General features: G+C 40.2%; 1 protein-coding gene and 1 pseudogene across 2 annotated transcripts in view; both read left to right on the top strand.

The window, feature by feature from the left end:
- Nucleotides 1-26,026, top strand: part of FGD4 (FYVE, RhoGEF and PH domain containing 4) — a 224,573-nt gene that overhangs the window by 144,673 nt on the left and 53,874 nt on the right. The window contains exons 2-3 of the mRNA XM_081083679.1: nt 13,119-13,271; nt 22,442-22,625. Coding sequence (XP_080939805.1) covers nt 13,119-13,271; nt 22,442-22,625 — 337 coding nt within the window. The remainder of the gene's footprint in view (nt 1-13,118; nt 13,272-22,441; nt 22,626-26,026) is intronic.
- On the top strand, nt 9,195-10,615 carry LOC308512307 (adenylate kinase isoenzyme 6-like; annotated as a pseudogene). Its single transcript has 3 exons — nt 9,195-9,308; nt 9,451-9,515; nt 10,181-10,615. The product of its transcript is annotated as an adenylate kinase isoenzyme 6-like (transcript).

Genomic DNA, 26,026 nt, shown 5'->3' with positions numbered 1-26,026 from the left:
CTCCTCATTGTTAATTAGTGCAATACATTACATCCTGTTTTATGACCACTTTAAGATTTTTCCGTATTTCTAAATTGTATGCCTCCAAGTGTGCTAGGCTGTGGATTTTGCAGCTGAGAAGAGGAGAGGGGTGAAGAGAACGGGGAAAAAGTGGACTGGCAGAATTACAGAATGTGATTTCACCTGATTTTTTTTAATCGGAGAGCTACTCCAGTTAGCGATTCCAGAAGCGGAACTCGAGCACCTGCCCTGGGTGCACTTTTGTGGTCCTCTCACTGTGGGATTGTGTAGCCTCGAAGCTGCGGGCAGCAGGCTCACATTCAAAAACTGAGGGCAGGTTAGAGTTTCGGTTCATAATTTGAGAGTCAGAGTCATGAGGGCAGCCACAATGATTTTTGGGAAGTCAGGAGCAGGTACTAACCATGGCGGGGGGTGGGGGGAAGGCGGGAGAGTGTGGGAAATGCCATGGGGATAGCTGACAGGCGTGGGAAGAATTCCTGGGGCAACTTTTCCCAAATGTTTCAAGTCACAGTAGCTCCATGGGATGTTTACTTGTACATAATACGTGATGGAAAAGTTTCCTGGACACACTGGGTTCCAAGTTAAACAGGTTTTTCTACTGTCGGACTTTTCACAGCCTCTAATATGCCCACTGGCATCATGAATATACACGATAAAGCTGTACACTTGTCAGGTCACCTGTATTTCATATAGAACCATGGCGGGTTGGGGTGGGGGTGGGAAAATGTGTGGTGCAGATGAAGGGTCCTGTGGCCGGAGCAGTGTCTCACAGGACACCCTCGGGAAGAGCTGCCCTGGGGTGTGTGGTGCGGGCTCTTTAAGGAGCTGCTCTGCATCCCGTGCAGTCCTGAAGGAACCGACAGACACCCCAGAAATGCTCTTTAGGCTCCTCGTGAGTGCGCTTTTCCTCCCTCCAGCCTAATCGCTTACCTGGCATTTGCTCCTGCTAGTAATGAAATTAAGGATATCAGCCCCCATAGGAAGAAGGACAAGTGATTTAGCCCGTAATTACTGAGACCAGAAACAAACAAAAACGTGGGTCAGAGCCTCTGTACAATTGGCCATCGGCCCTGCATCGAATAGCCTTTCCCCTCCCCTCCTTTAAAAGGCAGTGAAATGGTATTTTAAAGAACGTATCAGCCCTAACCGGTTTGGCTCAGCGGATAGAGTGTCGGGCTGCGGACTCAAGGGTCCCAGGTTCAATTCCAGTCAAGGGCACATCCCCAGTAGGGGGCGTGCAAGAGGCAGCTGATTGATGTTTCTCATCGATGTTTCTAACTCTCTGTCCCTTTCCCCTTCTCTCTGTAAAAAAAATCAATAAAATATATTTAAAAAAAATAAAGAACGTATCAAAGGGGATCTGTCTGAAAACTTTAACAATGAGGTTGAAAGATGAGGCAGATGGAGTGTATAGAGATGGCTGAACCCACTGAAGGTCAGGGCAGATGGGTTATTCTAGACCAGGGGTCCTCAAACTACGGCCCGCGGGCCACATGCAAATACAAATATTATATTTGTTCCCGTTTTGTTTTTTTACTTCAAAATAAGATATGTGCAGTGTGCATAGAAATTTGTTCATAGTTGTTTTTTTTTTTAAAATATATTTTATTGATTTTTTACAGAGAAGAAGGGAAAGGGATAGAAAGTCAGAAACATCGATGAGAGAGATCGATCAGCTGCCTCCTGCATGCCCCCCAGTGGGGACGTACCTGCAACCAAGGCACATGCCCCCGACCGGAATCGAACCCGGGACCCTTGAGTCCGCAGGCCGACGCTCCATCCACTGAGCCAAACCGGTTCGGCCATAGTTGTTTTTTTTTAAACTATAGTCCGGCCCTCCAACGGTCTGAGGGACAGTGAACTGGCCCCCTGTTTAAAAGCTTTGAGGATCCGTGTTCTAGACCAGTGGTTCTCAGCCTTCTGGCCCTTTAAATACAGTTCCTCATGTTGTGACCCAACCATAAAATTATTTCCGTTGCTACTTCATAACTGTAGTGTTGCTCCTGTTATGACTCGTAATCTAAATATCTGATATGCAGGATGGTCTTAGGCGGCCTCTGTGAAAGGGTCGTTCGACCGCCAAAGGGGTCGCGACCCACAGGTTGAGAACCGCTGTGACAGTCTCCTAGGCAGGAACTGCGTTCTTCTTACTTAAAGTGAAAGGCACTGTTTCCGTGTCACCTTAGGCAGGAACCTCAGTACAGAGCATCCTTTACTCCTCTCTGATCCTCCTCCTTCAGCCACTCCCCTAATGGTTTTCTCCTCAGTATGTCCACAGCCGTTCCTCCTCTTCACCCTCAACCACTGCCCTTCACCCTCAACCACTGCCGTCGTTCAGGACTGGTGCTGCTGCTTCCTGACCACAGCTAGCAAGGGGCTGGGGCGGGGAGTGGGGGTAGGGTTAGGGGGGGTGGGGGTCGAGGAAGGGAGGCAGGTGTTCTACACATCTATGGAATTGTTGTGCATCTCTTTCCCCATGTAAACCATGGATTACATGACAGTGAGGATTCTGTCTTATTTGTTCTCCTGTCCCCAGTAATAAACAGAGTACTTGGCACTTCTAATTAGGGAGTTGTCAGTCAATACATTTAAGTAGGAACAAAAAGAAAACACAAAAGAGTGGAATAAATCAGACACTTGATAGGTTTTATCATTCTGCAGCTGACCATTAGATATTCTCAGTGCTTAAATAGTTTGTGCTTTGGCAGCATGAAGATGAGAGCTATTAAGATTAAGCACCAAGTTTAAGTGGTCATAAGCATATTTAAATGTGCTCATCAAAACCAGCCATTGTGATTAGTATCAAATGAAGAAATGTTGAATGGAGGAAAAATGAAAAAAGTCTATGGATCCAGGATACACAGTTGCAATCATGGTAAAAAGTGAAGAATGTGATTAAATCATCTGGGGTTAAAATTATCTTCAGTAAATTCTCCAAATGTCAGACATCATTTTATCATTACTGATACTGTTACTATCTTTAGTGAATAAGAGATTCATAGTTGATGTACCAGGCCAGACACTTATAAATAATTAATTATTATATTCATTTGCAAAAGAGTCATTATTTGGTCACAACTTATCCGAAACAATCTGTTGGGAATCCCAGAAAGCAGTGGGATTGGGCACTAGAGCAAATGGCAGCTACAAAGCTGAGAAAGTAAGGCAGCAAGAGCAAGTGCTGGGTGGCAGTAAATAAAAATTTAGGCAGTGGTGAGGGCAAATTTAAACTGACAGGAGGCAAAGAGGTAAGGGGTATAGGAGGCTGGAGGGAAAAGAGACTGAGGATCTGGTCCCCTGATCCCCTGTGCTGGCTTTGTATAGATTGGAGTGCCATACAAATAATAATAATGGCATGTAGTCATATAGCACTTACCAGGTGCCTGCTGCTACTCTAGTACTTTCACTAGCATCGATGAAATCGTAATTCTCACAACAACCTTATTGGGGGAGGGTACAATTATGAATCCTATGAATAATGAGGAAATTGAAGTATAGAGAAAGTCAGTCAGTCACCCAGCTAGTAAATGTAGAAGCCAGGATTTAGTTATATGATAGTTCTATGACTGAGGTGCCCTGAAGAATGTTTACATTGCAGTAGGGGTATATTTAGTGCTTGATGATATAATGCTTAATAATGTACAGTAACTCATGCAGTTAGCACGGAAACAGCCAGCTCTGGAAATCAAGGAAAGCTGCCTGGGTGCACATGTGCCTAGCATCTGAGCAGCCCTTTTGATAGGTGATTCTATCAGGGAAATTGAACATCAGTTATCAGGTCCACCCGCAAAGTAATACACCTGGAGATCTTTGTGCTGTAGTCATCAATATCAAAGCTTAAAATTGTGATGAATCGTCGTAGGCTCTGGCAAAAAGAGTGACGGCTTCAAAACTCAGCAGTTGATTGCATGAATGGGCAGCTTCTCAGACACATTTCTCACCACCAGCACGGGAGTAACATCGGGTGTGTGGATAAGCCCAGAAATGGGTGTTATAAATTAGGAACCATGTGTCAAAGAAAGCACAGCAGGCTGTGAATCTCCTCCAACTCAAGATGTTGTCAACTAGAACCATCTTTTGCGAGGAAGCGAAAAGAAACATGTAATTGATTGTGGTTTTTCTCTGCTTCCACCTTCCGCTCTAGTCATGGCTGCAGATACAGACTAAGTTTGGTGCTTTAAATAGCAAGAACTTTCTGTAATCTTGACCAATACTTACTTGAGCATAGATAAAAGGGGGACCTCCCTTGGTGCGTGGTTGCAGGTGAGCGAGCTGCCTCCAGCTCCCTTCCCAGCACAGGGATTCTGCAAGGAGCTGGGTCTCTGAAATAACACCAATCCCAGGCCCAGCAGAACACCCTGACCAGACCCGTCCCGGCACCAATCCAGCATCATCGTCATCATGGAATGTGCACTTTCCATGCTTCCTGTGCAGGAATTCATGGTAACTGACAAATGATCACTCTGCAAGTGAGGAGCAGGGACTTGGACTCCTAAGCCCACATTCAAATTGTAATATTTGTAGTTTCCTACATAACGGGCTCTGTGGCCATGGACCTCATCTGTGAGCACCGACTCAAAACTAGAATTTTGACAGGCTTAATGAGAGGTGTTTCAGTGCAGTCATCTAACAGAATTCTAACTTGTAAGGGACCACAACAGCAGCATTCTTTAGAAATTTTGTTATTCTTTTCATCCCTTCAGGGTAGCAAAAAAAAAAAAAAAAAATCAGTAATTAATTAGGGAGCATGTTTTCTATTTCAGGAAAACCAAATATTTCTAGTTTTAAAACAAAATTTATTTTTGTGTTTTTTGAAGCTGCACATTTCTTTTATCTTAGGTTTCACATACATGCATCTACTTTAGAATGATACAATAGTAACAGTTGCCTTTTTATACATTTTATTGTGTCATCCAGCTGTGGGATCTTTAAAAATATCTAATATCTATAGTTACTTTACCTTCAAGGCTTGAGTTCATATTGCTTTTGACAGTATAACAGGTCCTCCAATTTTAGGTAGCATCAGATGATGAGTCTGCAAACATTGGCAGCCTTTAGAGCATTTTAGCTCACGAGACGAGTACATGTAAGTAACATCACAGATTATAATAAATGACAACATTTCAGTCAGTTGCTGGGACTTTTGGCTGCTGCCGAGTTTATCAAGACAAACATGGATTTCACAATTCCCAATGTTTAGAAAACTGGATTGCAAGGGAAGATTCCTTGGATACAAGTTTTTTCCTAGATATTTATAATTTGTGTAGAAATAACCTTGAATGTTTTGAAATATAGATAAGAAGGGAAATGTTTGAAATTTTGTATAGAATGAGCTCTAAGACAGGTATATATTTCCTTATTGTTGGAATTTATCAGACATCTCTTATGAGATAGCCTCTAAAAATGTAGGCAAGTGAAGAGGTACTTGACTAAGGTCTAGAATTCATTTGTTCAACAAGTATTTATTGAGCATCTACTATGTGATAGGTGATGCTTCTTGAGTATATCAGAAACAAAGATCATTGCCTTCCCAGAGCTTACATTACAACCCAGGAGACAGACAATAAACAACAAACAAAATAATGTAGTTTGTTAGAAGGTGCTTTGGAAAAAATAAACCATAAAACATGACAAGAGTAGTACTAAACTAGAGTTGTCAGACTCCTCATACGGACAACAGCTAGACCAAAGGCCCTCAGGTGTGCTTGGCCTGAGGAACAGCAAGGAAACCAATATGACTGAGTTGAGTGAGCAAGGGGGGCATACTAGCACTGAGGTCAGTGGTAAGGGGACTAGGACCAGATGACATAGAGCCTGTCAGTTACTGTCAAGAGCTGAGTTTTTACTCTGAGTAACAGAGTGCCATTGGAGAATTTTAAGCACGGTGATATGATCTGACTTGGGTTATATAAAATGGAACGCTCCAGTCCTGGTTGAAAATATGGATTGTACTGGGGTAAGGGTAGGAGCAGGGAGAACAGGTGGAGGGTTCTGATGAAATACAGTTAAAAGACTGTGATAATTTAGGCCAGAAGAGTAGCAGTGGAGATGGTTGGTGCTGGTAGATTGTAGAGTCAGCAGAATTACTTGATGAAAAGATGTGGAGTGTGAGAGAAAAAGAGAGAGAGGACTTGAAGGTTCTCCCAGTCTTGTTGCCCTAAGCCGAGATGAAGTCACCATTAACTGAGATGGAGAAGACCTGAAGCTCGTTGGTTTGGGGTCAGAGTTGGAAGATGAGAGAGCCATATTTGGGTATGTTGAGTGTAAGCTCGTAAACATACTAGTAAAGATGCTAAGTAGGCAATTGAATGTAGTAATATTTCTTAACTTTTCATTTAGCAAGAGATATGCTTCCATTTTAAGTGTACAGTTCATTGGCATTAAAGTGCATTCACATTGTGGTGCTACTATGACCACCATCCCATTTTTGCAAAGTTGAAACTTTTTTCATCTTACAAAAGTGAAACTACCCATTAAACAATAACTTTCCATTCTTGCATTCTCCCCTTCCCCCCACCCCTGGCTACCACCATTCTGCTTTCTGTCTGATTTTGACTGTGTACTTCATATAAGTAGAATCATACAGTATTTTTAACTGTCTTGTTTCACTTAGCTTAATAGCCTAGAGCAGTAGTTCTCAACCTTTCTAATGCCGCGACCCTTTAATATAGTTCCTCATGTTGTGGTGACCCCCAATTTCATTGTTACAAATTGAACATAATTAAAGCATAGTGATTAATCACAAAAACAATATGTAATTATATATGTGTTTTCCGATGGTCTTAGGCGACCCCTGTGAAAGGGTCATTCAACCCCCAAAGGGGTCACTACCCACAGGTTGAGAACCGCTGGCTTAGAGGTCAACCATGTTGTAGCATGCATCAGACTTTCCTTCCTTCTTAAGGCTGAATAAAATTACATTGTTTGTATGTGCCCATGTTGAGGGACAGTCTACAAAATGCTGACCTTCAAAAGTGCCAAGGTCATGCAAGACCAGCAAAGACTGAGTAATTCACAGATTGAATTTCATCAAGGGACAATGAAAACTAAATGCAACTTGGTATCTTGGATTGGATCCTGTAATAGAAAAAGGATGTATGTGGAAAAGTTGATGAAATTGGAATGAAAAAATCTGTGGTTTAGTATTGTACCAATATTAAATTCTTGGTGTTGAGATATATATATAGATAGATAGATAGATAGATAGATAGATAGATAGTTTTGTAAGGTGCTTAGGAACCTGGGTACAACTCTTCTGTAAATCTAAAATTATTTCAAAATAAAGTTGTTTTATTTTTTAAGGTATTTCTTTTATTTCTGTTCTCCTAAAAAGATTGCCTCCCCTAGAAAACTACTTTTGTTCTCTTAAATCCAAGCAATCCTCTTGTCCTGAGGGTTGGAGTCCACTGAAATCTTCTGAGCTAGAGACTTGGTGTAGTTGGGAGAGATGTTATGAGTGGATGAGGCAGTACAGACTTGGCCATAGCAAGACCGTAAAGATGTGATCTGAAGTCTTAGATAACATGGCAAGAGATTAGGCCTGAAGAATCCGAGAACTGAGTGGACTTTGCTTTGAATGGATGGCCAAAAAGTAAGTCCAACATTTTAAAATGTGAAAGCTATTAAAGAATGGTGTGGCAAGACATAACAGCCCAATACAAAGTTTTGCAAATAGGAGACAAAGTTACCCTAAACCCATCAGAAGCATATCTGCCACTCACTGGTGTCCTGCAAAAGAAGACAGATAAATAAAAGTTAAGCCATAGGGGCAAACTCTTGTGTTGGAACAGGGAGCCTTATACCAGCGGTTCTCAACCTGTGGGTCGCGACCCCTTTGGGGGTCGAACGACCCTTTCACAGGGGTTGCCTAAGACCATTGGAAAACACATATATAATTACATATTGTTTTTGTGATTAATCACTCTGCTTTAATTATGTTCAATTTGTAACAATGAAAATACATCCTGCATATCAGATATTTACATTACGATTCATAACTAGCAAAATTACAGTTATGAAGTAGCAACGAAAATAATTTTATGGTTGGGGGTCACCACAACATGAGGAACTATATTAAAGGGTCGAGGCATTAGGAAGGTTGAGAACCACTGCCTTATACAGTCAAAGATGAGGCTGGATTAATTGATAATCCGAGGAGCCCCTGCAATTGCCATAGGTCTAGACATTTTTTATAGGAGGTAAGACCCAGAAAGCTTACATGAGTAACCTGAAGACAGAGCAATTCGAAATGCTTAGGGCCAGTGGCTGAAAAAGATGACCAATCATTAAGAGAAAACAGTATTTAAATAGGACAACCCCACCCCCATCCTATATAATAAAAGGGCAATATGCAAATAGACCAAAAGGCAGAATAACCGAACTACCAAAAAAAGCATAATATGCTAATGATATGCTAAGGCTGCTCAACCGCTCACTATGATGTGCACTGACCACCAGAGGGCAGATGCCCCGACTGGTAGGTTAGCTTGCTGCTGGGGTCTGGCCAATTGGGACTGAGCAAGACAGGCCAGATACGCCCTGGAGCCCTCCCACGTTCCCTCCCTGGCCCCAAGCATGCACTGGTGGGGTCCCTCAGCCTTGCCTGCATCCTCTCGCAATCCAGAAACCCTTGGGGGATGTTGGAAAGCCGGTTTCAGCCCAGTCCCGCAGCCACTCCCCTTGGGAGGGCGCCAGACGCAGGGCTCATGGCTGGTGAGCGCTGCTATGGCTGTGTGAGCCTCTCCCAATAGGGACTGATTGGGTGTGAGCCCACGGTAGGCACAGGGGGCCGGGATAAGCAGAAGTGGCAGGTAGGAGCTGCAGGCAGCATTGGACTGCGGGTTTTGGCCCAATCCCTGCAGGCCACCCAGAGGGACCCCACCCATTTACAAATTTGTGCACCGGGCCTCTGGTACTAATATAATGTGATTAGTTATAGCTGTGTCCAAGATAACAGTTTAATCACTCCTTCTGGTTCTTCTGGGTAAATTGGGACCAAAAGCCTCTTTAGTTAATATAAATTGTCTTGAATGGGTGGACCATCTGGTTACAATTTGGGTTTCATCTCTGTTATGCAACTGGCATCCAAAAGAGGACTGTCTCCAAATGGGAGTAGGCTGAGTCAGTCATAAACAAGCAAAAAGAAGTTTAACTTCTTATTGCTAATATCCAAGATGTTAGAAGATGAAGTACTGCGTGAAATGGTGTTGCCTTTAGGTAAACTTCCTTTACCTTATGTGTTTTACCTAGAACGGTGGTCAGCTAACTTTCCTGTAGAAGGCCAGATAGTAAGTATTTTTGGCTTCACAGCGTTAGATGGTTTCTGTTGCATATTTGTCATTGTGGTTGTTTTTTCTTTTTAAAAAAACACCCAACCATTTAAGCATGTGTTTTCTAGAGCCATCACATTGAGGGCCATGTTGCTTCCAGGGGGTTGGAAAAAACACTAGGCAAAGAATTTGCATCAAGTTCAGGATTGAAATACATTAATGTAGGCCAGTGGTCGGCAAACTCATTAGTCAACAGAGCTAAATATCAACAGTACAACGATTGAAACTTCTTTTGAGAGCCAAATTTTTTAAACTTAAACTATATAGGTAGGTACATTCAACTTTAAATTCACGGTTTTCGTCTTCCATTTTTCTTTGCTTCTTCTTTGTAGCCATCTCAAACAGGGCACCTAAAAAAATTGTTTCATTTTATAATAATAAAGCCACCAACACAAAAGAGTTACAATTCTTAAATTGATGACAAAAATACCTGTAGGATTTGCAGCTGGTTGGAAAAATACAGGTAACTTTATGCTTCGAGTAGGTACTTTGGTCACCCGTGCGCAATTTGTGGACGCAACTAGCACTAACCACTGCACATGAGACTGCTGACTGACTGGCTCACTCCACTCGTGCATGAATTGTGCACGCCTCCCCCGCCTGTGCTGCGTCTCCTGTCACCTGACTGACCGACACCCCCCCACTTCTAACGCTACTTCTTCAAAATAGACTTGCCCAGGCCGAAAACCGACTTCTGCGCATGGGCCACGAAGTTTCAGTCACACTCTACGTGAACGCCCGCATGTGGCATTTTGTGGGAGAGCCACACTCAAGGGGCCAAAGAGCCGAATGTGGCTCATGAGCCGCAGTTTGCCGACCACTTGATGTAGGCAATTTAGCTCGAGAAGGGCAGTTATATGATGGCTGTGATGAAGAGTAGGCTTGTCCCATTTTAGATGAAAATAGAGTAGTTGATGAGTTAGAAAACCAAATGAGTGAAGGTGGAATTTACTGTAGACTACCACAGTTGTGAATTCTTCCCTGAATGCTGGTTTCATACAGTTTTTGTGCTGGAAACAGATAACAGTGTATTGTGCAAAAGACTTGACACAAGGGATTTATAGTGAGATGAAAATAAAGGTAGCATTCAATGTGAAATTTTTCAAATTCTGTATGAAGAAGCATTGGCATCCTACAAGGAAGAAATAATGCATCAACTGCCCAGCAATAAACCAGATCTAGAGGATAATATCAATCAGATATTGAAGTGGATTGAGGAATGGATCAAAGAACAAAGCTCTTCACTTACAGGACTGGACACTTGAAACTCTAATATTCCTCTGCCCACATCATATAAATTGTCCAGATATGAGTAAAACTTTTTATTAAAATTGTGCTGCAGAACTAATAGGTGGATAGTTTGGGTATTTTTTTGTTTTTGTTTTCATAGGAAAGCAAAGCAATCTCAAGTATAATGAATACAATGTTATTAAAGATTGAGAATAAAAGCTGTCATTGTTGAATGCTTTGATTGCTGAAGAATAAATAAATCTGACCAAATGGGTAGATGGGTAATCTTTTAAGTTTACTACAGAAGAAAATGAACATGATCTCTTAAAATTCAAGTCTAAAGATTTTTTTAAAAGTGTTTTCTTTTACCATATTTCCTGTTTTAAAAAATTTTTATTGATTTTTTTTTTTTTGAGAGGAAGAGAAACAGAGAGAAGGAGAGAGATTTTTTTGTTCACTTATTCATGCATTCTTTGGATGATTCCTTAGGTACCTTGACTAGAGATCAAACCCACAACCTTGGCTGTGTTTCACTAGACCCCAGCAGGTGGCCTGTAGGATTACCAACACATTCTTGGGATCACCATGGGAATGAAAGTCCTCATGCCCCTACTAGTAAAAGACTAACCAGTTGGATTATGGGCTGTAGATTTTAGGGATATATTTGGCCTACTTCACAGTTTTTTAAGAAGGTAGGTAAGATCACACATTTAAAAATTTTATCTTTTATTTCTTTTCTTTACAATTTTAGTAATATGCTGTGAAATAATTTTTCCTACATCGTAAATTCAAGAAAGGCCTTTGTCATATTTAGCTAAATAATGAAATGCTTAATCCAGCGGGCAGCCCACTTTAGCATAAAGCTGTCTGATGAAACCTTACTACATTTGTTTTTGCACTGGGTCTCTTAGAACTTCTCAGACAATACTTGGTACTCTTAACATCTTCTAAAATCAGTATTACCAAGATAAATTTTAAAGGGAGCACAGACAAGAAAGCAATAGTATGGTTTTTTTTAATCAATATTATTTAACAATCAATTGAAATAAGAGGGATTTGTTTTTTACTGAATAGAAAGTTGATTGGGGCCCTAGCTGGTTTGGCTCAGTGAATAGAGCGTTGGCCTGTGGACTGAAGGTCCCAGGTTCGATTCCGGCCAAGGGCACATGCCCGAGTTGTGGGCTCGATCCCCAGTGGGGGCATGCAGGAGGCAGCCAATCAATGATTCTCTCTCATCATTGATGTTTCTCTCTCTCCCTCTCCCTTCCTCTCTGAAATCAATAAAGAAATATGTTAAAGCCCTAGCCGGTATAGCTCAGTGGATAGAGCGTCGGCCTGTGGACTCAAGGGTCCCAGGTTTGATTCCGGTCAAGGGCATGTGCCTTGGTTGCGGGCACATACCCAGTAGGGAGTGTGCGGGAGGCAGCTGATCGGTGTTTCTCTCTCAGTGATGTTTCTAGCTCTCTATCCCTCTCCCTTCCTCTCTGTGGAAAATCAATAAAATATATATATTTTTTAAAAAGAAATATATTTTAAAAAAAGAAAGTTGGGTTTTATTAGCTTTTTTGTTTTGACTAATAATGCTTTTTATTTCTAATAGTTCTCTTTTCATAGATATTTTGATTCTGTAAAAATGAAGCTGTTTTTAACCAAATCACATTTTCTCTGCACAGTTTTACTTAGTAATAGTGAATTCCCTGGTAGAAAATTTTTTTTTCTGCTAAGCAAGGTCCAATCTGTTATTAATGTCACCATGTCAATTAGAAGAAAAGGAAATTTAATATGAGTGTAAAGAGAAAACATTGGCATATGATTTCTTTTAAAGTCTCTGAAGTTCAACATTTAACTTCTATATCAGAAATCAAAAAAAAATTTATCCATTTTTTCCTCTATCTTTCATGTTGTATTTCAGTGTTTTAAAGAATATTCAGGGGTTTGAATAGGATGGTGTTATCCATATAATCTAATCATTCTTTGTCTATGCTAATTTGGAGTTGAGTAAGCTGGTGAGTGAGTGTGTGTGTGTGTGTGTGTGTGTGTGTGTATGTGTTCATTTCTAATGGAGCCATTCTCCTCGCTCTCAGTCTTTAGTGAGCTGTCAGGTTGATACTTAACTGCTTTGCTCTTTCGAGTTGCTCACAGGCTGGAAAGGAACAAGTTAGTGTGGGGCCCTCCAGACCTCTCCTTAGCCGGCTTCATCTGCATCCGATATGCCCTTTTTGTAGCCCTGCAAGGAAAGGAGTTGAAGGAGTGAGAGAGAATGCCTGTGTGTGCTTGAGTGTGTTCGAGTGTGTGCGTGTGCACGTGTGCACAGCAGTCTGTCAATGTGCATTATAAGGTTTCCCAAGCACATGGAATGAGATCTTTCCCAGGGAGACTCTTTTGTCAGGGTCAGCACACATGGGAAAAGCATTTCTGTGCTTAGCCTCGTAACTGAGATTGTTTTTTGTTTTATGGGGTCAGGAGGAATTTCAGTCATGAGACATGGTAGTGCTCTGCCTCTGCATTTACCTGCCCTTTCTTTTTGAACTCTCGCAGGTGGCAGTACCTGTCCAAAGATCACTATCATTCCACCCTTTTTGAAAAGCAGCACAACTGCACTGATTGATCAGAATGTATCTGATGAAGAGGCTCAGGGAATAAATGGAAAAACGCCAGCAAAACACTCAGCTGCAAGTCCAAAGCCACAAGGTACGTTGATTGGGGGTTCTTGGCATAGGTTGGGTACTTTGTTCATCAGTGAAGGCAACCCAGAAGAATGGTGACCACTAAGGAAGAGTTTTAAGCTACAAATGGGAGGAATGGAGTGCATTTATTGTTTTCAGGAGAAAAGTCAGTCGGAGAACCCTGTCGGACAGAGTTGGGTATTTCCTCTGCTCCTAAAGCATCTTATACATTTCTCTGTCATAGTTCTTTTCATGTTTCGGAAATAGTTTACATGTCCCCTTTAAGGGACAGAGGTCTGTTAATGCATTATGCCTGACTTAGCACAGGGCCTAACTTACTGTTTGCGTAATACATGTGTGACAAAGGAATGTGTGTTTAGAAGTACTGTCAGCAGTTCTTATGACCTGCTAAATGTCAGAGGATCTGTGAAACAGATCATTCTAAAACAGTGCTTAACGTACTGAGTAAGAAGGTGCTTTTACAATATTAAGGAGTTTGGGCTTGAAAAACCTTCTTAATAAAGTCATCCGTAGAAAATAAAAATAAATGGTTCAAGGAAGGAGTAGCCAGCAAGTAGTAAAACAATTATAATGGTGAATTTGTTCAGTACCATTTCTTTTTACAATAAATCTCTAACTGGATGTTAACTTTGAGAAGCACCAAATTATAATTTTGAAGATAGTAACGCCCTTTGAAATGTAATGTAAAGTTAAAGCTCCATTATGGTTTAATGTGTAGTTTCTTCCTAACAGATTTTTATTTATACTGAATGCTCAACATTCAGCCAAGAAACAAACTGGGCATTTGTAGAATTACTATACTTTGGAAAAATCAATTTGTATTTGGTTTATTTTGTATTTACTTTGGTCTCTTTCCTGTTCTTGCAAAGAAAAAAAGTGTTATAGAGAATGCATTATAAAAGAGTTGGTGTTATACTTGAAAGTTCTTCTGTTTTAAAGATTTCTGAAAGAGAATTTTAAAAAGGATTTAAAATTGAGTCTTCCACATTATGAGATATTTTTCTTTTGTTCTCACTAGTAGGAGTATTGGTGGTGATGAGATATGGCTATACAGCAAGGAGAAAAAATTGGTGATTCAAATGAATAGTCTATTCATGTGTTTATAACCTTTTCCTTTGTCCATACTCATCCCTGTAACATTGATGTGAATACGAATGTAGCAATTTTTGATCATGATTTAATTAAGCCATTTATTTGCAAAGTACAAAATTCCATCTTGCTTATTAAACCTGAGCTGACAAAGATCAAACAGGGTAAGAATATAAAAAAAGAATATAATTTAATTTTATGTAATTGCCCAGATCAAACGCAAGAATTTCATTATTTATAAAGCCTTTTTTTGGAAGCTTCATTGCATTACTTCATTGTTTTTCATAGTTCACTGAGATAAATTACAGAAGTGTCCTTCCTGAGCTGTGTGCTGAAATAATCATATTCTTTAGGGAGACAACATTTAACCTTGCTTTTGCTGTTTGTAGTTATATGAAAGTCAGTGTATTGCTACTTCAGTACATATTTACTTCCTATTTTGAGTGTGGATTCATGCATACAATGTTACATAACTACCAATATAGTGATACTTTTAAGTATGAAGAGTACACTCTAACATGATAAAAAGTATGGTACAGTAAATGTATAAACTAATAACAGTGTTTATTATCGAGTATTATGTACTGTACATAAATTGTATATGCTCTACTCCTGTGACTAGCAAGGCAGTAGGTTTGTTTATACCAGCATCACCTATGACAGCTACAGTCAGTAGGCAATAGGAATTTTTCAGCCCCATTATAATTTTAAAAGGGACCAGTCGAATATTGACTGAAACGTTGTTATAGTTCATGATTGTACTCAATAAATTAAATAAGGACTTTATACTTATTTTTAGAAATATTCTTTTCTTTAAAAAAAATATTCTTTTTTTTTTCCATCTCAAATTCACATTTGTACAGGAGGAAACTAACACTTTCCAGTCGAGATTCACTTTTATTGTACACTACAAGTAAGGCATAACAAAACAACCTTTTTCCCAAAAAATAATGCACTGTACTTCATTGTTGTTTAATAAGTGGGAAAATAAAAAATGTTTTAAAAAATATGTTTTTAACCTGGACAGATAGCTCAGTTGGTTAGAGCTTTGTCCCCATATGCCACCGTTGTGGGTTTGATCTCAGGTCAGGGCACATACAAGAATCAACCGATTGAATGCATAAATAAGTGGAACAACAAATCAATGTTTCTCTCTTTCTCTTCCTCCCTCCCTTTCTCCTAGGTCTGTCTGTCTCTCTCTCTCAAATCAGTAAATTAGAAAAAAAAAATTCTCTCTTGTTTTTGTCCCTTCCCTGGCCCCCCTTGTTAAAAGTTAAACCACACCTTCAACTCTGACATTTCCTATTTCCCCATCCTTACTCTTTGTTCTCATTCATTACAAGCTGACCTACTATATATTTTATTCATCCACAATGATTTTTTTCCTTGCCTTTTGCACTGCTGCATCCCCCATGCCTGCCACGTAGCATAGCAGATCTTCAGTAATACTTGTTGAATGAATCCCTGCTTTATCACCATGTTTCCTCCACTTTCTTTGTTTCTGCTCTTTTTTGTTTACAACTTAGAATGCGTGCCCTATAGAGACCAGTGCCCCTGAAGTGAGTATACATCTTGGTATTATGAGGTCAGCTGCCAAATAGATTGGGCATCACTTACTGACTTATCTACCAGTAAGCAGTGTTCCTCGCCCTCTTGTGAAAGGAAGCTACTTTTCATTTCTCCAAACCCTTAAGAACATCTGGGGGCCAAAACCGGTTTGGCTCAGTGGATAGAGCGTCGGCCTGCGGACTGAAGGGTCCCGGGTTCGATTGCGGTCAAGGGCATGTACCTGGGTTGCGGGCACTTCCCCAGTGGGGGATGTGCAGGAGACAGCTGATCGATGTTTCTCTCTCATCGATGTTTCTAACTCTCTGTCTCTCTCCCTTCCTCTCTGTAAAAAATCAATAAAATATATTAAAAAAAAAAAAAAAAGAACATCTGGGGGACCAAGGCGGAGAAAGGAAGGGGATGCTAATGGCACTTCCTGTGCAGATAAAGGGATTATCACACCAACCCCTGTGTTTTCACTATATCGTTATGAATGGTGAGGATGCTGAGGCTTCTGGATTTAATTAGTCTTCTAATTTAATTGAAGACTCTTAGTCTAGATCAGTGGTCCTCAACGGGAGACAGTCCTCCCCATTGGTATTGTCTGGAGACTTTTTCCGATACAACTTGAGGGAGTTGCTACTGGCTTTTGCTAAATAGAGACCAGAGATGCTGCTCAACATCCTATAAGAACATCTTCGTCCCCCTACCTCACCTTACCCCAAAGAATTATCCACCCTGAAATGCCAATATAAAACTCTTATCTAGATCCTGAAAACAGCTCATAATTAAATCTTGTTTGTTTGTTTCTCATGTAGAACACTAATAAGATCATAGCTATAATTTATTATGATAAATTTTAAAAGAAGACACAATATTAAATAACTTTATTAGTTATTTAATGTAGTGTTTATGTAGTAATGTGCCTAGAACAACATCAGGTTTATGTTTATTAATTACCAATAAGTAAATATTTTTTAAGAATTATACTTTTTAAAAGGATAAAAGAGCCAAACTTTAGATTAGAGATTAGATAACCTTGCCATTTGAATCTAAATTGGAGCCTGTAAATTTAAAAATGGGTTCCTTCAATAGTTAGGGCTTGTTTTCCCTCGCCTTGGAAAACACCCTAAGGCTTGGAAAACAATGGTTTATTCAATTCATACCAACCCTACCAGTCAAACAAATAAATTACAGAGAAACTTCAAATGTAAGTCTTTCCTCTTGTTCACTGCTTTTAAAATCGGCCTGTTTCCTGCCATGCTAGACAGGACTCAAAATAACTTTCTTAGCAATTAAAGCTAATAGTTCTTTTTCCCTTAAGAGCTTTGACCCACAACATTTTCTACATAGTTAATTATTTTGATAAAACCCACTATTTGTCACTTCTTCATCATTAAACCTAAATGTTCAGAAAAGTTTCATGAGCTTGGAAAGACATTATTATTTAAATAATTTGAGTATATTTAAAGTACTCGAACCTATTTAATTTGCTTCTAAAGTAAAGCATTCTATGTGGAATGTTCAATTCTTAAGGTATAACTCTATAAATTTATAATGTATTAATATATAGCCAGCTATTGTTTTTCATAGTAAAATAAAAATAATTGAAATGTAGTGGGCATCCCCACCCAGGGCTAGATCCCCAGTAGGGGGCTTGCAGGAGATAGCCAATCAGTGTTTCTCTTCTCATTGATGTTTCTCTCTACCTTTCCCTTCCACTCTCTCTAAAGTAAATAAAACAATCTTTTTAAAAATGTAGTGCGCATCCCCAAACTTAAATTGCAATTAGTGTCTCTTTCATTCTTAATAATTACTTTGCTTAGTTGGAAGTTTTTGAATAACTAAATTGTTTTGTTCTATTTACTGTCTGTAAAATTGGTTGTAAGAGAGCCCATTTTATTATAGTCATCTAGATATCTCAAGCTTAGCATGTCCAAAATTGCACTATCAATCCTTCCTCCAAAAAAAAATGTCCCTACTATGTGCCAGTTGATGACAATTCCATCCTTTCAGTTGTTCAGGCCAAAGGTCTCAGAGTCAAGGATCCTTGACTCATCGCTTTTACTCTCAGACCTCACATTTAATCTACCAGGAAATCTACTTTTAAAATATACCTGGAATCCAACTATTTCACTATCTCCTTCTAAGCACCATTATCTCTTGCCTGAATTTTCGAAATAACCTCCTGACTCTTCTGCCCACCTCCCAAAAATTCCCAGCACAGCAGCCAGAGTGAGGCCTTTGGAATTTATGTCATATGTCCCTCCTGTGGCCAGAACTCCGCAGTGACTTCTCATTTCATGCATTTCAAAATCTGTAGAAAGTTGTGTTATCAGACCCTCCCTCTGATCTCAATACCTGCTCTTCTGTGCTTGCTCCTTTGGGTTCAGTCACATTGGTCTCCATTGGTGTTCGGCTTTTGCTACATGTGATGGAATGCTTTTCCTCCACTCCCTCAACTTCCTCAAGTCTTAGTCAAACAGAATTTCTCAGAGAGGCCCACTTTGCACACCCTACTTAATACTGCAATCTGCTCTTTCCCCCCCAATCCCTACACTCCTGATCCCTTCTATCTTATTCTTTTAACCTTCCCCCCTTTTCTCTTAGCACTTACCACCTTGTGATATATGGTTTACTTGCTATGGTTTTTTTGTGTTTTTAAAAATATATATATTTTATTGATTTTTTACAGAGAGGAAGAGAGAGAGATAGAGAGTTAGAAACATCGATGAGAGAGAAACATCAATCAGCTGCCTCCTGCACACCTCCTACTGGGGATGTGCCCGCAACCAAGGTACATGCCCTTGACCGGAATCGAACCTGGGACCTTACAGTCCACAGGCCGATGCTCTGTCCACTGAGCCAAACTGGTCAGGGCGCTATGGTTTTTTTTGTTTTTCCTTTTGTTCATTGATATGGTCAAGTGCATAGAGTTTAATAGGAATTAAATATTTGTTGAATTAATGAAAAAGTAAGTTTAACAACAACAACCCTGTACAGCCTGGGCAGGTAGCTCAGTTGGTTAGAACCGTGGTCGGCAAACTGCGGCTCGCGAGCCACATGCAGCTCTTTGGCCCCTTGAGTGTGGCTCTTCCACAAAATTCCAAATTCTGGGCCATGAAGTTTTAATCGCACTGTATGTGTGTGCCCGCACTTGGTTTTGTGGTGTTTTGTGGAAGAGCCACACTCAAGGGGCCAAAGAGCTGCATGTGGCTCGCGAGCCGCAGTTTGCCAATCACTGGGTTAGAATATCATCCCATATGCCAAGGTTTTGGGTTTTGATCTCTGGTCAGGGCACATAACTAGAATCAACCAATGAATACCTAAATAACTGGAACAAGTCGATGTTTCTCTCTCCTTCCCTCTGTTTCTCTCTGTCTCTCTCCCCTCTCCCCACACCTCAAAGCAATAAATAAATGTTTTTTTTAATCCTGTACAGTATTGATGTGTAAGATTTCTCTAGGATATATATTTTGGAAATGTTGAGTTCTTAATGATTGTATTAATTATATTTCCTTTGAAAATGTATACTTTTCACATTTAGACCTCACATTGCTTCATATTCTCACTGACACTTGGTATTGTCACATTTAAAATTTTTGGTTAATCTGATGGGGTTGATGTGATATCGTATTGTGGTTTTAATTTGCATTTCCCTGATTAGCAGTGCATGGATAATCACAATTATGTAAATATCACACTTACTATTTCTCCTATTCACATCCTTTGGGCTTCAGGGGAAGTTAGCAGTAATTAAAGACTCTTGAGTTTTAGTTATAATGAACTGGACGTGCTGATAGGACACCTAGAAGACATTCAGAAAACATTTCAAAATGTTTACACCCTTCGTAGTATAAAAGTAAGACCAGATAGGGTGAGAGAAAGAGAGGAGTCATTTTCTTTTTAAAAAAATTAAATTTATTGGGGTAACATTGCTCACTAGGATCAAAAGTATGCATTATTTTCCTCTAAGACAGTGTATTGTGACACTTCAGCCATTCATGTGCCATCTTGAGATTTTTGTAGCACTTATGCTCTTTTAATAAAAACTTCATTTTAAATCCTCACCCAAGGATGTTTTTATTGATTTTTTTTTTTTTTTTTTTAGAGAGAGAGAGAGAGATATGGGGGGGGGGCGGGGGGGGAGAGAGAGAGAGAGAGAGAGAGAGAGAGGGACATATATGTGAGAAAGAAACATTAATCTCTCACCTCCCGTATGTCCCTGGGTGGGGAAACAAACCCACAACCTTTTAGTGTAGGGGACGACACTTCAACCCTCCGAGCCACCAGCCAGGGTGGCATTTGTGCTCTTTTATTTAATATGCGTATGTTTACTCATTTCCTGTACACTTGGATCATCTCCCTTGCTCAGGTAGATGCCTCCTCTGTGCTTCTAACATAACTGTGTATCCAATGCCCACCTTTATCCATATAATTAAACTGTCTCCGCTCGTGACTATGAGCCCCCTTGATGACTCAGTTAGTTAGTTCCTTCACGTGTTCCACAAATGTGCCACAAGCACTGTGCAGAGAGTTACTGGGAACGTAGTTGTGATCAAAACGGACAAAAACAGATCCGGAGACTGAGAAGCATCGATCAGACCCTCAGACCTCAGAGGGAAGGTAGGGGAGGGGGCGGGAAAGGAGGAGAGATCAACCGAAGGACTTGTATGCATGCATATAAGCCTGGCCAATGGACACAGACACCAGGGGGGTGAGGACATGAGTGGGGGGGTGGTGTGGTGTGGGGGCAATCAGGGGATAAGGACACATACGTAATACCTTCATCAATAAGGAGAGAAAATTTTTTTAAAAAATAATAAAATAAGTAAAAACAAAACAAAACAAAAAAACGGACATGTTCCTATCCTTACAGAACTCTAGCCTTGTGGGGGAAAAAGCTTTACATCTATAATGTATTTAATACTTCATTGCTGCTCTATTACTGAGTACTACTTACAACTAATTAATAATCATAATAATATGAGTGCTTTGGGGGAAAGTACACATTGTTATGAAATGGTTTAAGAGATAGAGGTAATTGGGATGGGAAGGGTCGGTAGAGTCACTCAGAACCTGAACTCATCATTTTATTTGAAACTTTCAAGCATCTGGCAGTGTCTGGAACATAACAAATAAGAAATGTTTACTGAGTAAACTCGAGATTAGGATGACTTATTTTATAACAATCTTTGCAAACAGAATTATAAAGACCATATTTGCTTCCTTTGAATATTCTAGTTATGAATGTTGAAATTACTCCTAATGATGAAACTGTTTTGTTTTGTTTTGTTTGGTGTGGTGTTGTCCTGGTTTACTATCTCGGTATGTATTTATTCTACACAGGAAATTTTTCCTTAAGATTAACAAATATCACACTTATGTAAGCCTTCTCCTTCCCAATAGATACTATATTAACCCTTTCCCCAAGCACATCTTGGAAAATAATATCATGTTTATAAATAATATCATTTTTCCATTGGGATTTTCTTCTCATTTGTATTGAAAGGGAATGAGATGAATTGTTACGCCTGTAGCCCATTGTGATATACATTTTTGTCTCTTCTCTGTATGAATTGATAACTGGCACAGACTTGATAAGATCTAGGCCAGTGAGCATCAGGCAACCAACCGTCAACTGAGTTTATAAAAGAGATGAGAGGACTGAAAACCAGGGTAACCAGCTCGGGGAAATTGGGGCGTGTGATTAGGAAGAGACATGATTCCTCAGCCTTCTTCCAGACGTTAGGAGAAAGGTTTTGTTGTATTTTTTGTTTGTTTGTTTAATCCTCACCAGAGGATATGAAAGAAACATTGATTTGAGAAACATTGATTGGTTGCCTCCCATATGCACCCTAACTGGGAATCTAACCCGCAACCTAGGTATGTGCCCTGATCAGGAATCAAAACTGAAACCTTTTGGTGTACGGTAGATGCTCCAACCAGCTATGAGCCCTGGCTGGTGTTGCTCAATGGTTAGAGTGTTGGCCCATGCACTGATCATTTTTGTCTAAGATCAAATGAGATAAGATACTTTTGTTAAATGGGAAGATGTTATAGTAATGCAACATTACTGTTGTTTGTTGCTGTTGTTTTGTTGGCTTTTATGTTTAACTTATTGGTCTGGATTCTGGCGTATCTGTTATTCGGTGTTATTAAAAATGTCTTTTGTAAGCAAGCAGTATATCTCTAGGAATTAGTTTTAAATTTAGCACTCTCCTTTCTCTGATTAGATAAATAACTGCTATGTTATATCTAATAGTATTGGGATGCCATGGCCCTATGTAGACCCCTAGATGTTTAATAATACCATATTTCAAATGACCTAAAATGAAAAGAACTACTTGAATCTTGGAGATGAAATTTCCACAAGACACAGAGCCAAGATAGATAAGGCTTGGTTAAGTTTCAATACAAAGTTGACAGACCTCTTGACAAAAGTTTGATAATGCTGAAGCTTTTTATACCCAGGACACCAGATTTTGCTTTGTTTTGTTAAGGAAATACTGAATTCTATTAATTCTTTTTCTACAGTGCCTCCAAAGCCATTACATCTGCAGAATTCACCTTTGTCCAGTATACACCCAACCCCTAAGCATAAAGCTTTATCTAGTGCAGCACCCAGGATGGAGGAAGTTAAACCTGCCTCTGCTTCTTGTGTCTCAAAAGAAAAATCCAGTAAAATATCAGATCTCATCAGTCGCTTTGAAGGAGGCAGGTAAGAGCTAATTCACAACGGGAGAAGGCAGAGGGGAGACGGAAGCTGAGTTTTGAAAAAGATGACAGAGTCATAAGTTTTCCGATTCAAACATACATCTTCTTCCATTGGGTTTGGTAGGCCTTTAGAAATAGTGAATTTTAAACGTATTTAATCTTGCCCCAGTAGAAACTGTCATTTACTGTTCGTTATCTGTGTGCAGCACTAATAGCACCCGCTTCTTCGCATTGTGTGCTACGTGTGTTATCGGCGTGCCCTCTCAGTGCTCGGTATCTGTGTGTGTCCTTGGGGCCATTGTGTTGGTCACTGGATATCTGGGCTGGGAAGGCAGGAGGTTGTCCCTATCTCTGTTTCTTGCTTTGTATGTTTGTGGATGTGACTCCAGTGGCCCTGTCCCATCTCTGCAGGCTTCTTTCTGACCCATTGTATTTAACATGGGTCTTCTGTGTCCAATCTGTATCTGTTTCCCCTCTCCCCACACCCCTGCTCTTACTATATACTAGGTATTGTGAAGAGATATTGACAATTGATATAGTTTTATATCCCTTAGTCCTAATGTTTCAAAAAAGGTAGGTGAGACACTGTATTTCTCACTTAAAGAAAAAAAAAAAAAACTCACATAAGTTGCTTTTCTACTTATATGGCCCTCAATTGTTTTTTCTTAGAATTCCCATCACTGACAAATAGAGTTTTGGAAAATTTTTATCAGAAGCATTTTGTTATTTTTATGTCATCAAGAGACTATATATAATTTAACAGAATATGTATACGTTTACTCTCATCCTTGAAGCCACTAATTTCCATTAAATCCAGTGTAATATTTGGGAATATTAGGTGGTTGTACTGTTTGCAGGATTTATTGTTATATATGTAATGAACCTAAGTTTGGAAATGCTTTCAAAATCTTCTGGAAATTGTGACCCATTACTAAGCGGCGGTGTCCCTCATTTAAAATGAGACTATATTTAGTAACAAGTTCTGGAGAAAATTAGTTCAGAAGCCTGTCTTCAATTTTTTTTCCCCGTCAACTGGGGGAGCCTGAGTCATGAATATTTAAATTTCAACATCTCCTCCTTGGAAGTAGGATTTTTTAATAGCTTTGCTATCTTAAATTATAGCAATCTACTAAATGATTTAATTCCACTTAAAATTTTTGTTTCCCAGAACAAGTTGATTTAATCTCAGAGAGCACGACCCCTCATATTTGTAGGTTTCCAGGGCCATGTACTGTCATATAGCGAGGCCCTGGAGCCCTGGCCCCTGTTCACGGTGCGTGCCAGAACCCGAATCCCCTGAGTGGGTCAGTATTCCAAAGGTTGAGTCCTCTAAACCTCACAAATCTGGTAACCCCCTCTTTGCATTCCTCTCCATATGCAGAAGGTACACAGTTTTCCCATTCATTGATACCAGTTTTCCTTTATTCTTTCAGACTTCACAGATACAAAGTCATAGTTTGATGCCAAGCTAGAAGGTTGGATCTAAGGAGAGAGATGGGCTATAATTTATGACATTTTAAGAAAACTTGTTCTAAGTGAAGCTAGGATATCACATGAGCATTTTGGCAAATCTGCTGAAGGCCTGTTACTTGTGGCCAAGTCCACTGCCAATATGAAACATAGCTGTATGTTCTCAGTGAGGTGTCGTGAGCAGAAACTGACCCTAAAAGTGCCTGAGGGGTTTAGTACTGCTCTGGGTCTATGGGGCTTGAATGGGAAGTTTGTATTTCCTGTCCACTGATGTCCATGTGCCTGCAGTATAGCTCTCGGGTTTTACCCCAGTTATTACAGCTTGAACCAGCACTCTGTGGACTAGAGGGAGATTTGGCGGGCTGTGCGTTACCCCAGTAGATTGACAGGAAGAACCAATGTCTGCTGCAGTGGCATCATAGAAGACCAGTTGCACTTGTTAAGACCTCACCCATGTAGCAGAGTTTTGCTCTTTATAATAATTTAGATAGCTCTGTTTTATTAAGATAAGTCACATAGAGGAGTGAAACAAGTGAAATTTTATTTTTTACTGTAGTTTGTTTGTTTGTTTGTTTATTTATTTATTGGAGAGTAAGAGAAACTAGTCTTTTTAACCTATGACAGATTTCAGGATTTTAGAAATAAATCAGATTTCCCCACAAAACTGAACATTGATTTTTCCCAAGGACACTGCTTAGGCCAACTGTTTTTCTCCAAAGCATCAGGAATCTCCTATGAATTAACCACTGCTTTTACTAACCCCCCACCTCATCCCTTACCCTATTCTCCCCACATGTCCCCTGGATGTCACTTATTGCAGGAAATTCCCTCCTGTCATCCACAGCAGTCCTTTCCAGAAATCCTAAGCAAGCCCAAAGCTTGCTACAGAGGATCTTCTGAGGGTCTTTCTACTGGGTTGCTCATATGGTCAGAAAAAGGAGTACAGTTTGATTCAGTTCCCCAAGGGCCATTTGGGAAATTATCTAGGCCAAGGGTATACTTCATAGAAGACAACCTTCATTGATGGAGTGTGTCACCTTTGTTTATTTTGATAACCTCCAACTTTTACATAGATGCTGTATTCTCCTACCAATATTTTCCTTCCTGTGGAGCTGAAACTGACCATGTCTTCTTTCCTCCCTTATTACTTTCCTGCTATCTGTTGCTATTCTCTGTTCCATTCTCTAGTCCAGATCAGCAGTATCTGGGAGGAGTGGAGTGAGGAGAGAGGGGGACACACATCTCAGCATCGTCCATGGCCCTTGCTGCTGTGCCTGGTGCGCCTGCGCCCCCCGCCCCCCCCCCCCCCCCCCCGCCCCTTCTCCCGTCTCTACCCTCTGATGTCTTCCTGTACTGGGAGGATGCGAGCCCTGGGCTGTCTTCGCACAATTGTATGCGGCCTACTCACTTGCTCCTCTCTCCCTCCTTCATGGCCCAGTGCATTTATTATAATGTGGGGTTAGACTGTGGGATTTAGCATCGGACTTCATGGTTTGAACTCTGGCCTTCTCATGTGTTAGCCATGTGACATTGCCACTTTATGTGAGTTTCAAAGCCTGGATTTATGGGGGCCCTACTCTGGAAATATTATGAGGCTGAAACAAGATAACCATTATGAAGGGCTTGGTGTAGGTTTTGGCATTTAATAAATGTTAGCTGCTAATACTGAATTGGTGCCATGATCGTCATCACAACCACAGTTATTTATTACTCATTGAGTACTTACTAAGCACTTTTCATATGGCAAGTGCTGTGCTAAGGAGTCGGGATAGCGCAGAGAACAGGACAGATACGCTCTGCACCCTCTTGGAGCATTAGTCTAAATTTATCTTTATTCCTCGTTAGGTCATAGGAATCTCTCCAAGACTGCAGCCCAGAGTTTTATGTTTTTCCTCCTTGGAATCCTAGATTAAGATGTTATACAAATATTCCCAT

Source organism: Myotis nattereri (assembly GCF_964212035.1).
Source record: "Myotis nattereri genome assembly, chromosome: 2".
NCBI classification, from domain to species: Eukaryota; Metazoa; Chordata; class Mammalia; order Chiroptera; family Vespertilionidae; genus Myotis; species Myotis nattereri.
This window is presented reverse-complemented; position numbering and strand designations above follow the sequence as displayed.